The 12,590-nt window shown below is 41.8% G+C and overlaps 1 protein-coding gene across 2 annotated transcripts in view; it reads left to right on the plus strand.

The window, feature by feature from the left end:
- Positions 1 to 12,590, plus strand: part of LOC111143154 (FGGY carbohydrate kinase domain containing) — a 401,671-nt gene that overhangs the window by 267,087 nt on the left and 121,994 nt on the right. For both annotated transcript variants that reach the window (XM_022496662.1, XM_022496661.1), the window contains exon 9: positions 4,525 to 4,632. In XM_022496662.1, coding sequence (XP_022352370.1) covers positions 4,525 to 4,632 — 108 coding nt within the window. The remainder of the gene's footprint in view (positions 1 to 4,524; positions 4,633 to 12,590) is intronic.

Here is a 12,590-nt window from a genome sequence, read left to right on the forward strand (position 1 = left end):
CTAGCTCACACAGCTCGCACTTGACCACCTCTGGAAAGTGCCCACATCTTGGGTTTCTACCACGCTTGTCAGACCCCTAGTTAGACAAGGAGCTCTTTGAGGAAACGGGCCATGCCTTCATTATTAGTAATTATCATTGTTATTATTATTTTACTTCATCATTTTTATAGGCTTGATTCTGATCTCAGTGCCTGGCATATAGTGAGCAACCAAATGTTTTGTTTTATTGCAGGTTTCTATAATTTTATTTATATCACACATAATTAAAGAATATAGCAAAAGTCTACATGGTGCTTCAAGCCCTACCAAATTGAATAATCGTGTGCCACCACCCATGAGAAAGAGTATTATGGAAGAGAATATTCTAGTACCTTTTAAGTATGAAGGTTTAACCATACAATTCAACAAATGTTAACTAGTTTCTTGTATTTTGCTTAATGTTCTAGCTCTTAGAAGTAGTGTTGAATTTGAATCTTGATTTGGATGTACTCCATTATGTGGAGCATAATATCCTCCCACATTTGTATCATCTGAAAATGTGATAAGCTTTACTTCTGAATCATGTCTACTTCATTGTTAAGAATATTCACTAAATCAGACCACAGGCAAATCTAGAGACCTTCTTACCAGGTCATAATTACTTTTGACTGTGGTCATTCAACTCTGTCCCCTGACTGTTCCATCATAAGCTTCATTTCAAGGAGAACCAATGTGTATTGGTGTTAAACGTATAATTAGCTGTTTGTAGTTGATGGCTTATTCTGTCTTCACCAAAGTCCTCCAACGTTTGTATCGATCCTCCCTTTTTTGAACTGAGGGAACTGAGGCCCAGAAAGATGAGGTTGTGTGAGATCACCTGGCTAGAATACAGCAGGCTGGAATAGAATCAAGATAGGTCTTAGACTCAACCCACACTCCCTCCTCCGTCCTTCATAAGCCTGTTGGGGAAAATTTTTCAAAAACTTTTTAGAAATGCAGATTCCCTGACTTGTCGTCAAGGCCAAAAGGTTTGTTCCATTTGGATGAGTCTGTGTTGGCTATGTGATGGCCCTTGCTTTCTGCCCTTGGGAGCCTAAGAAGGATTCAAAGAAGCAATGGTAGCCTAAATATAAGACCATACTTTGGCAGAGACAAATTTAGAACCTGCAGAGTGTGGTGCCTGGCTGCTTTGCATTTTTATAAACTTGGACATGGAGTTAAACTCTCTCTGCTTTAGTTTACACATCTATTCAATAGAAATCATGATGAAATCTTCCCTCAGGGATTTTATGAGGGTTACATGGTTTAATTCCTATAATATGCTTGGAAGGAGGCCTTTAGTAAGTACCCAGTCAATCTTGACTCTTGTTGTTGCCAATAACACCGCTGTGACTAGGAAATCAACGTCCTCTACAGACAGTTGTTATCAGTGGAGTAAAATGAACTCCCTTCTTTGGGTAACAGAACAGCCTCCAGGCCAAGATAGCCATCGTCATGAGAAAGAGCTTTCACAAAAATATCTTTAAATGTTTAGGTTTATTGCAAAGAATTAAAACACACAGCAATATACAAATGTGCTCCCCCTGCCCCTCTGTCAAAACAAACTATTACTTGTTTTCTCCAAGAGCACAGGGTTTAGAGGCTATTGGAAACGCTCTGGGAAACATATTTTTGTGTGTTGTTTTCCTTGCTTTACTCAGATGTCTGATGAGAAGCTTGTGCCATTGCAAAGGAGTGAGCACAAACAGGAGTCAGCTCAAAACCTCTCCCTGGACAGAGCCAAGCAGAGCCTTCACCTGACGTTTCTGAGCAGCATACCCTCACCTTCCCGTGCAGCTCTGCCCTGGCTGACAGCAACAAGCTTAAAGAAATTGTGAGATGGGGTGGAGGTAGGGGGTGATGCGTGACCTTCCAAAGCAATTTATGTGTATGAGTTAAAAATAAAACATCATACGATTTGAGGGCAACAGCTGCCTGGGTTCAGATCCTGCCTTGGGTGGTTACTGTGTGACTGTGGAGGTCTTACACAACAAGCTCTCTGAGACTAATCTATCAAATGGGGCCAAGAGTTCTGGAAGGGAAGGGGCACAGGGCATTGACAGGAGATGATTTGACTTTGGTGGTTATCCATCTGCCTGTTCAAACACTGGGTCCTAAGTGGTTGTGAATATTAGCTATCTTATCCACCCCAAAGCCACTCTGGGATGAATAGTGTCTAGGCCCGGCATGTGATCAATTTTTATGGGCAAAGACAAAGTGACAAAAACAAAGACCATTTAGCGTGTGCTCCTTCTGGCTAGAATAGTCTCCGTATCATATACACATACACAAATACATACTTATACACAATCATACGTATATTCACACACACACCCTCACACCTACTGAGTGACTGCTATCTGTGGTTTACATCTCAATTCAGATATTGCCTCCTGAAAAAGGTCTTCTGAGACCCCCTAGACTAAATTAGGTACCTCACTTATTTGCCCTTATGGTACCTTTTGATTTTCATTCATTTATATATCACAGTTTATAATTACACATCTGTGTAAGGATCTGATTAATATCTATCTGGGGTATCCAAAGATTTGTCCTGTTTGCCCAGGACTGCAGGGTTTTCTAGGGCATAAGACCTTGAGTGCTAAACCTAGGAGATTCCCAGCCAAACTTGAAGGATGGGCCACTCTTATCTGATCCCATCTCAAGACAAAATGGTTCATGAGGACAGGGACCATGCTGCTTTGTTTCACATTCATTGCCATTGCCTGGCACCGGCTTGTACCTCAGAGGGAATTTAGGAAATACCTATTCAACCAACCACAGAATGAATGAATATGGCATTGTAAGCCAAACTGTCTTTTCTTGTAAAAGCCTTTCTTTTTTCCCTGACATTCTTCCTATTTTAGGGGTTAAATGTCCCTTTTTATAAATTATATTATTTTACAAGATTTAAAGTTGACAGTGTTGTGTAGTTCCCTTGCCTTCCCTCACTTTCTTCATATCTGAGGGTTGGAAATCCTACTGATTTGAAGACTCACAAGTTTAGTAAAAAGAGAACTGGAATAGTGTGCATGAAGACATTTAAAGAAAGCTTGTTCCTGTGTCAAAATGCTGGACTACAAATTTCATGAGGACAGAAATCATGAATATTCAGTTCAGTTCAATATTCCCAGGATGTGACATAGTACCAGATATATAATAAGGACTGAATAAATATTTTGTAGGATAAATGAATGAATAGATTTGCTACCTGTCCAGAAGACATGTGGGAGTAGACCTAGTATGCTTCACTCCCTTCTCTTCCCCACCCTTGAACTACACCCCTCCACAACCAGAAATACGCATCCCTGCTAGATGGATGAGAAGCATGTACCATTTCAGATGAGGGAACATGTGGTCCATCCTTGTTTGTCCTGGTTCATGTCTTGGTGTATTCTCTTAACACCTGAAAGAACTTCTGTGGAACACAGTGTCTTGAATCCTAAGAGAACCTCTCCCTCACTTACATGGCTTTGTTCAAGCCATTCCCTTGACCTAGCATGCATGCCTGGTCTATGTCCTGTTCTCTGAGACCATTCATGCCTTGCATGCTCTGTCCCTCCATAACATTCTGTGTTTTCTCTTTATCATCCTGTGGACCACACTGTATCCTATTTGTCTGCTTACTTGTAGAGCTCCCCTCTCGATAGGTAGCTTCTTGAAGACAGGAACTCTGTCTGATTCATCTCTGTATCTCCAGCACCCAATTAAGGGAGATAGCATACTGTTAGTTGTGACTAGTATTTGTGAAGGAAGGGAATGTATCAGTTATCTCTCACCATGGAAATGGTAGGTGACAAACACGCAGTCTTCAGTGATGTAAAACAAGTCATGTATTTTTGTTCACAGGTCTCCCAGTTGACTGGGTGATTCTGGTGATCTAGGCTTGTTAGTGCTGGTTGACTAGGATGATTTGCTGATCTTGTTTGGGCTGTCTCTTATATGGGAGACATCACTTGCTTGTCCTTCCATCCAGCAAGCTACTCTGAGCTCTTCTGGCAAAAGTAGAGAACCAAGAGGAAGAATAGAAGCATACAGTCCTCTTGAGGCCTAAGCCTGGAAAACTGGTGCAGTGTCACTTCCTTCTCATTCTGTTGGCCAAAACAAGTCACAAGGCTGACCCAGATTCGAGGGATGGAGACTCTGCCATCAATGAGAGGAGCTGCCAAGTAGCCTTGCAAAGGGGTTGGATACACGAAGGGTAGAGATTGGGGACCATTTTTGCGATGAGTCTGCCACAGAGAGGGAGCCAACAAGGAAGTGTCTCATCAGTTTCTTTCCAAAATGATCTCTTTTGCTACCCTGACATCTAAATAAATTTATCAGGAAGGCTTCCAGAAATGAAACCATGCCCCTCCTTTGGAAGGAATGACTTTCTTATCAAAGAAGGTATTTAATGGGAAGTTGAATTTCACGGTCATAGAAACATCAGATAGGAGGAGGTTAAGGCTTCTTTCTAGCCCTGAGGATCAGTTATTTTCATCTACTTTGCCTCTTTCTTTTCAGATCAGCAAAGATCCAATTTTTGTACCGGGTGTCTGGGGCCCTTATTTCTCAGCCATGGTCCCTGGGTTCTGGCTGAATGAAGGTGGTCAGAGCGTTACTGGAAAACTGGTAAGTTGACACTTTCTCAGTATGGTCTAAATGTTTTTATAGTCTTGACCAGCCCATTTTGTCACGTTACCCATATACCCAGTATCTGGAAGATTTGCAGGCTCCTAAATCAGAACACTTAGCTTTGTCTTAGCATACAGCCTAACATATGGTGCATAGGCAGCATGCATTTGCCAAAGGAATAAATGTTGGTCCAGGCAATGATGACTAACCCATCTTGTCACCTATCTTTCACACAAAAATCCTTTTTTTTTTTTCATGGCAGTGAAAGTGATATTTTACTTTGTAAAAAGGACCAACTAACTCACCAGCTGAAACCCTTTAGTGGCTCTCCATAGCCTTGGGGATATCATTCACATAGTTTTCTGGGCATGTCATACTCTCATGGTCCATCCCCCCAGTCCCACGCATGTACTTGTCACTCAGTCTAGATTACCCTACCTGCAGTTTCCCCATGACTTATGTTATTCTACTCTTCTGTGCCTTTGGATGTGTTTCTTTCCCTGCTCAGAAAGCTCTTTACCACTTGGATAATTTTACTTGTCCTTTAAGACACAACTCTATTTTTTTAAGATTTTATTTATTTATTTGACAGAGAGAGAGAGATCACAAGTAGGCAGAGAGTCAGGCAGAGAGAGAGGGGGAAGCAGGCTCCCCGCTGAGCAGAGAGCCCAATGTGGGGCTCAATCCCAGGACCCTGGGATCATGACCTGAGCTGAAGGCAGTGGCTTAATCCACTGAGCCACCCAGGCACCCCAAGACACAACTCTATTTAGAATATTCTGTTATTCTTATTGGTTTACTAATCTGTCATTTCCAGAAAACTAGGAGCTCCTTAAAGTCAAGGGCCATATCTGACATTTCTTTGCATCTAGCTCAGTGGCTGGTTCATAGAAGGTAGTTGATAAAAATTTGGTGAATTCGTGGGGTTGTCTCATAGGGAAGATGGAAGACCCATAAAAACGAGCTGAGTACTCTACCAGAGGGACAAAGCACAGAGTTGGCATAAAGCTAAAAAAAAAAACTTTTTGCAGGGGATAAGGCATTTATGCTGAGTCTTGAAAGGTAAATAGAGACCAACCAGGCAAAGAAGGGTAGATATACTCCTCTAGGCAGGAGAACTGGTGTAGGAACAAAGATATAGGAGTGACAAATAATAAGGCATATTTGAGGTTATGGCACATAGGCTGTGACATAAACTGTTCTTAGAAGAATGACTGACAATGAAAGTTAGAGAGTTGGATAGGGACCACATCATAAGTCCCTGGAGAACATGCTAAGAAACTGATCTTTCTCTGGTAGACCAAGGGGGAGCAGTGCAAGGTTGGAAGAGTACATGCTCATGTTCAGGTCTCAGGTGGACAGACTCTGGCTAGCAGCCTTGAGTAGAAGGCCTGAGGGTACACGGCTGAAGGTGGGGAGACCGGTTTTAGTCGGTTAGTCCACAAACAGAAAGCCATGCGGGCTTGAATGAGGACCAGGGCAGTGCTTAATAAGAACTGAGGTCAGGAGATCAGCAAGCCTTGGAAGGATTCCATTGGAACGCAAGGGAAAAGGAGACCAAGGTTCAGTTAGCCAATCTCACATTGTCTGTTTATGGTCTCATTCCCATACCAACTCTTCCAAATGTTCAACTGAATGATAGCTGATCAGATCCAAAGCTCACTCTGGATGCAAATCCCCATTTTTTCCATTTCTTAGTATATGGCTATTTTATACTTAGCTGCCTCAAATTCTCTTTCAAAGTCAGTGGAAGCATAGGTGTCTGGCTGGCTTTGAAGCTCATGTTCTGTGCCCTCGCTCTTGTGCCAGGCCACAGAGATGCATTCAATGAGCGAGACCTCTGTGGGCTCTGGTTTTGAGGAGCTCTTTATGTATAGGGAATCTCAGTGCCTATAAAAGAAAGAACATCTGATTGGTCTGTAAGAACAGTATGCTAGAGACACTGAGAAGACGACACAGCCTTATGAAGGTTTTTTGCATCGTCCTATTGAAATAAGTGTCATGTGTTTACACAGCGTTTAACTTAAATATCCATTCCCTTTCTGTGACATAATAAAAGCCCATTGCTGAAATATAGCCTGTTTCAACCCTGCCTCATGGTGTAATCACCCTTCGCAGACCCAGAACTCATAGAGGGCACGATCCAGAGGCTTTTTTTTTTTTTTAAATAAGTACAATGATCCAGTAAACCAATTCTTTGTGCAGAGTGCATTGTTCATGAAGCTGTCCATCAACAGGTTTTCAGAGACTTAGTATGCAAATTGAACATCTGTGTCAGTCTGGAAATACTTTCCCCAGTATTTGGCTCAAAGTTTGCTCTGTTGCTATGGATATAAGCCATCTTTGCCCAAACATTATGACATATCTTTGTGGATAAGAATTGGTTATGCCTGTTTCAGAATTTAAATAAAAAATGTGACCTCTTTCTGGCCATTAATAAAATCTTCGTAATAGTCTACTGTGACTTTCGAAGTCATGGGAATTGTGGCCTTTCTCTAGTTAGTGATTTTGCACCATCACCAACCAAGCTGCCCTTGGAGCGCCACTTTGGGCAATTCTGCTTATATTTCATGGGCTGTACAAGTGGGTGTGATTGACCTGTGCAGTTTAGAGAGCAAAATCTTAGGAAATCCAAAAGCTAGCCTGATGGGGCAAAATCTGAATCAAGAACAGAAGAGACTGCCCAGTGAAGCAGCAGTCCAGTCGAGGGGAGGCAAGCAAAGAGACAGAAACAACCTACAAAATAAAGAAATGAAATGAATGTAATAATGATGATAATAATAAAAATCCTACCTTATTGAGAATGTTCTGTGAAAAGGATTTATATACATAATCTTATTAATCCTTATTAATCTTACATAATTATATATATAATCTTATTAATATATAGTAATCCCAATGCCTCATATTTATTTTGAAGGCCTTCTTTCCCAGTCTTGATGCCAAGTGCTTGACATATATTATCTCATTTAATTCTCTCAGAATCCCTTTGAAATAGGTACAGTGATTATCCAAATACACAGATGAAGAATGCAGACTCAGGGGAGCAAGCACAACCCAGAGAGGTCCCTGGTGCATTGTCAGTGGCCTTTTTATGTGACTCCTTTGCCGCTTGCCCTTCCTTTCCATTTACTTATTCTTGTTTGTTCTGTTGTGAAATTCCAATCTCTGGTTTTACAACACATTGTTTTTATGGAGAACACGGTGAGAGGAAGTTGCATGTTTTGTGTTCATTGTTTCAAACACACATGTCTGAAATGCTGGGTCGGAAACTGTCCCATTATTACATTGTCCACTGTATATTCTAAACACAGTCACAAATGTACCATCTGAAGCAGAAGAGAAGAGAAAGTAGAGGAAGAGGGAAGGGAAGGAGGAGAAAGAAGAAAATAAAAAAGAAAAAATTACCTAAACTCTAGATTTGGGAGGGAGGGAGGAATAGCCATTTTGTCTCATTTTTACAATTAAAAAAAAAAAAAATCTTTCATCCCAAAGCAAATTCTTCATTCAAAGTATGTGAATAGCTTGGTACTTAAAAAAAAAAAGAAAAAAAAAATCTCCATCTGGTTAACTTCAGGATGAAGGAAAAAAAAATAGAATAGGATCTTTTCTGGCTCTGGACCTCTTGCAGTTTCATTTGACTGAGATTTGGATTCATTTTTCACTCCTTTCAAGCTTGTGCCACTGACACTCATTTCCTCTTAGAAGGGCACATGCCTCCAGCCCATGGATGATTGATTTTAGTTGCCTCAGTCGGGCACCCAGCAGGGATTGCCTCGTGCTTGTCAATACTCTCTCCAGAATAGCTGTGCGGAAAACATCACTTTTTTGCCCAGACCTTTTCCATAGAACACCAGCCCATGCAGTCACTGCATCCAGATGCCGACGCTGGTTTCCAGCTGGACCTTGGCCATCCCTCTCTCCAGGCACTCTCTGAAGTTGGAGTCCTTTCCATTGGGGGAGGTGTGCAGTAAGGGAGGCTAAGTCAAATTCCTAAGCTGCCTCTTCTTCCAAAGCTTGGTGGCTTTGGCTGTCTGGAATAATGGGGCTTGGGTAGGGGTTACCTTTGAATTATTTTTGTTTTTTAAGATTTTATTTATTTATTTGACAGAGAGCCCATGCAGAGAGTAGTGGCAGAGGGAGAAGGAGAAGCAGGCTTCCCGCTGAGCAGGGAGCCTGATGTAGGGCTTGATCCCAGGACTCGTGATCTGAGCCAAAGGCAGATACTTAACCGACTGAGCCACCCAGGTGCCCCACCTTTGAATTCTTTGAACCCAGAATTTAAATTTATGAACTTGAGCCCCAGGGCCACCGTGTAGCAAGATGTAGTGTGTTCAGAATTTTAGCATTTGTGCATTGAGACGCCTCTTTCCCACTTTATCCCCAGTGCCACTCAGCCTGGGACTAGCTTCAGGAAGTCCACCCGTCCCCCACAAGTGGGTGTATGAAGAGCTTGGATTAGACACATACTGTGCATGGATGGAGATAGTGAGTTCAACTCTTTATTTGTTCATTCCTTCCATCATGTGACAGGAATGACTCTGGGCCAGGCGAGAATAGTCACATGATTCTTGTCCTCCAGTAACTTACATCTAATGGGAAGGTTGAATACAGGCCTGATGATTACAAATTAGCATAGCACATGAAGTAGATTGCACAACCCCCCACAGCCTCCTGAGAGGATCTGTTATGGGACAAATACTTTCAGGCCCTTTATTAAGATTTAGCATTCTGATATGCACAGCATGTCTGTGTGGTCAGTGTTGTTGATTTAGTTTTACTAGTGCATAAATATGTTCAGAACAATGAGGTAACTTGATCAAGATCTTAATAGTTATAAGTGGGAAAGCCTTGATTCAAATCCAGGTCAGCTACCGCAAGGCTCAGATCTCTCCAGAACTGGACCTAACTTTTGTGGAGCCACATTTTTGAGTTTTTCTTACACTTGCCTTGTACAGTCCCTGGAGAAGCAATTATTGTGAGTTAGTGTGACTTTTCAAGTACATCGAAGCAGACTCAGTTGGTAGGCTTCATAAGGCCACGAGAGAAAGGAAATGTATGTGTGTGGCATTGACAGAAGGTATGTATGGACTTAGGTGTGTCCCCAGCATTGTTCGTTGGCTAATTGGAATGACTTGGTGGATACAAAGACCAGCTCTGCATTAAAAAATCTTTCTGCTTTCCCTCCCACCCAGGATTGCACTGTTTTTGTTTGTTTGTTTGTTTGTTTGTTTGTTTTTTGTATACACACCCGGGTCCCTGCACAGCTCCCTGATTACCTTCTTTCTTCCAATTCTTCCCTCTCTAAGCCCTGTGTCTTAGTTTGGCCACTTGAACAAACTACCATAGACAGGGGGGTTGGGGGGACATATGTGCAACAGAACTTTATTCCTCACAGCTCCAGAGGCTGGAAGTCGAAGATCAAGGTAGCAGCAAGGTTGGTTCCTGGTGAGGATCCTCTTCCGGTTTGCAGAGGGCTGACTTTTCCTTGCATTTTCACATGGTGGAAGGGGAGAACTCTGGTCCCTTCCGACCCTTGTAAGAGTGTTAATCCCATTCATGAGGCCTCCACCCTCAGACTTACTCACCTCCCAAGGGTCCCACTTCTGAACACAATCACCCCGGTGGTTAGGATTTCAACATATGAATTTTGAAGGAACACAAACTTTCCACAACATCCTCTTTAAGGATTGTGGTGAAAGCACATAGACATGACCCTGTCACTCTTGATACCTCCCGAGTTATCTGTAGAATAAAAATCTAAACTCTCTGGAGGGATGCTTATTTACACGACGTTCATGGTACTGTTCTGAGTGAGGAATAGGCAGAGAATAAAATGGTTCCTCCTGCCCTTCACTCCAAAAATCTGCCCCCTTGTCAAGCTTACATTCTAACAAGAGAAGACAGATCCTACAAAATAAATAAAGTGAGAAAGCAATAAAGTTTATTTTATAGTGTAAGTCGTTAAAAATAGAAGAGGAAGTAAGTTTATGGGTTCAGGTGAACAGTTTGCAATTTTAAATAAGGTGGTTACTTACGGTAGGCCTTTCTGATGTGACGTGCAAACATAAAAAGGAAGGGAAGGAAGTTAGCCATTTGGAAACCTAGGGGAAGGACATACCAAGCCAAGGGAAAAACCAGTGCAAAGGTCCTGAGGGAGGATGGCCCGCCTGCAGTATATTATAGAAACAGCAAACAAGGCCACAAAGATGGAGCCAAATAAACCAAAATGAGAGTTGTGAATCAGTTCACGAGGTAATATGGAGCTATATTATTGGCCACTGTTAGAATTTTGGCTTTTACTTCTGAGTGAAATGGAAAGCCACTGGAGAAGAATGAGCAGAGGCCAAGTAGGACTTGGTTTTTAAAGGGTCATTCAGACTGCTGCCTGCTCCCTGGGGAATAAATGGTGGGGTGGGGGTGGGGGAGATGACAGCAGGGGCGCCAGAGAGAGGCTATTGTATCAGTAAACCACTTGAAACTTGAGGGTGGTGGCAGTGGTCACCAAGTGGTCATGTTTTGGGATATATTTTGCAGGTAGAGATGATGAGGTTTCTCGATGGATTGGATGTGAAGTGAAGAAGAGAGAGGTCAAGGTTTTGAAGGATAGCATTGCTGTAGATGGAGAGAGGATGGATTCAATGTCAGGGAGGCAGAGGGAGGAAGGATTCCAGAATTATAGTTTTCTGACTCTAGTAACTGATACGGTCTCTATTTGATCCTCAAGTATTTGTCTTCATTTAAATAAAGACCACGGTCATTTATATTTTTATTAAAGCCAGAAAATTAGGATTAATTCTTTACTCCTCCTTTCCCTTCTCTGCCCTCATCCAGTCAGAAATTCCTAAGGATTCTGATGCCGAAATGTTTATCACCACTCCATCTGATTTGGGTTTTTTTTGTAACTTGACTCCCAACACCATCAGTCAAAGCACCATCATCTCTGTCCCAGTCTATGTAAAGTACATCTTTTATACACAGGATGTAGCTGGGTCTTGCTTTTCTGCAATCTTGTAATCTTTGATGTTTACTGAGAGTGTTGAAAACGATCCACGATTTAATGTGAAGATGAATATTGTTGGATTTAGGTCTTCCATTTTGCTGTTTGTTTTCTGTGGTGGTTCTGGTTTTTTTGTTTCTCTGTCTCTCCTTTTCTTCCATCTTTTGGATTATTCAGGTATCTTTCAGTTTTCAGAATTCCATTTGGATTCTCCTGTTTGCTTTTCAGGCAAGATTTTTTGAATTCCTTTTTAAAATGATTTCTTTAGTAATGACATACAATAAATGTCCTAAGCTTTTCAGCCTTAGACTGTATATTGTAAAATATACATATTTTGTATGTATATTTATTTATGTAAAATATACATGTTTTATATGTGTATTTATTGTAAAATATACATATTTTTCATGTAAAATGTAAAAAGCATTCAACTCTAGAGTTCCCTTTGCCACCCCCCAACTCTTTATGCTGTAGTCATAGTATGTGCGATGCCTACATATGCTCTACGTCTGACAATGTAGTAGCTGCTTTGTTGTTCGCTTTAAATAATGGAGTAGTCTGTCCAGTGTGCCATAATGAAATACCGTCCACCGGGTGGCTTAAACAGTAAACACTCATTTCCTTACAGTTTGGAGAATAGAAGTCCATGATCAAAGTGCTAGAAAGTCCAGTTTCTCATGTGAGCGCTCTTCCTGGCTTGCAGTCAGCAGCCTTCCCACTGTGTCCTCACATGGCCTTTACCGGGTGCATGCACGTAGAGAGCGAGCTTTGGTGATCCTGGCTCTTCTTATAAGGATGGCAGTTCTATTGGATTAGGGCCCCACCCTTATGACCTCATAGAGCCTTACTTACTTCCATCAAGTCCCCATTTCCAAATACAGTCACATGGAAGGTTGGGGCTTCACATCTGAATTTTGGGAGGATATCGTTCCACCCGTAACAGTCATATGGATTT

This window comes from Enhydra lutris, unplaced genomic scaffold (genome assembly GCF_002288905.1).
Source record: "Enhydra lutris kenyoni isolate GAN:26980312 unplaced genomic scaffold, ASM228890v2 scaffoldscaffold9, whole genome shotgun sequence".
Lineage (NCBI taxonomy): Eukaryota > Metazoa > Chordata > Mammalia > Carnivora > Mustelidae > Enhydra > Enhydra lutris.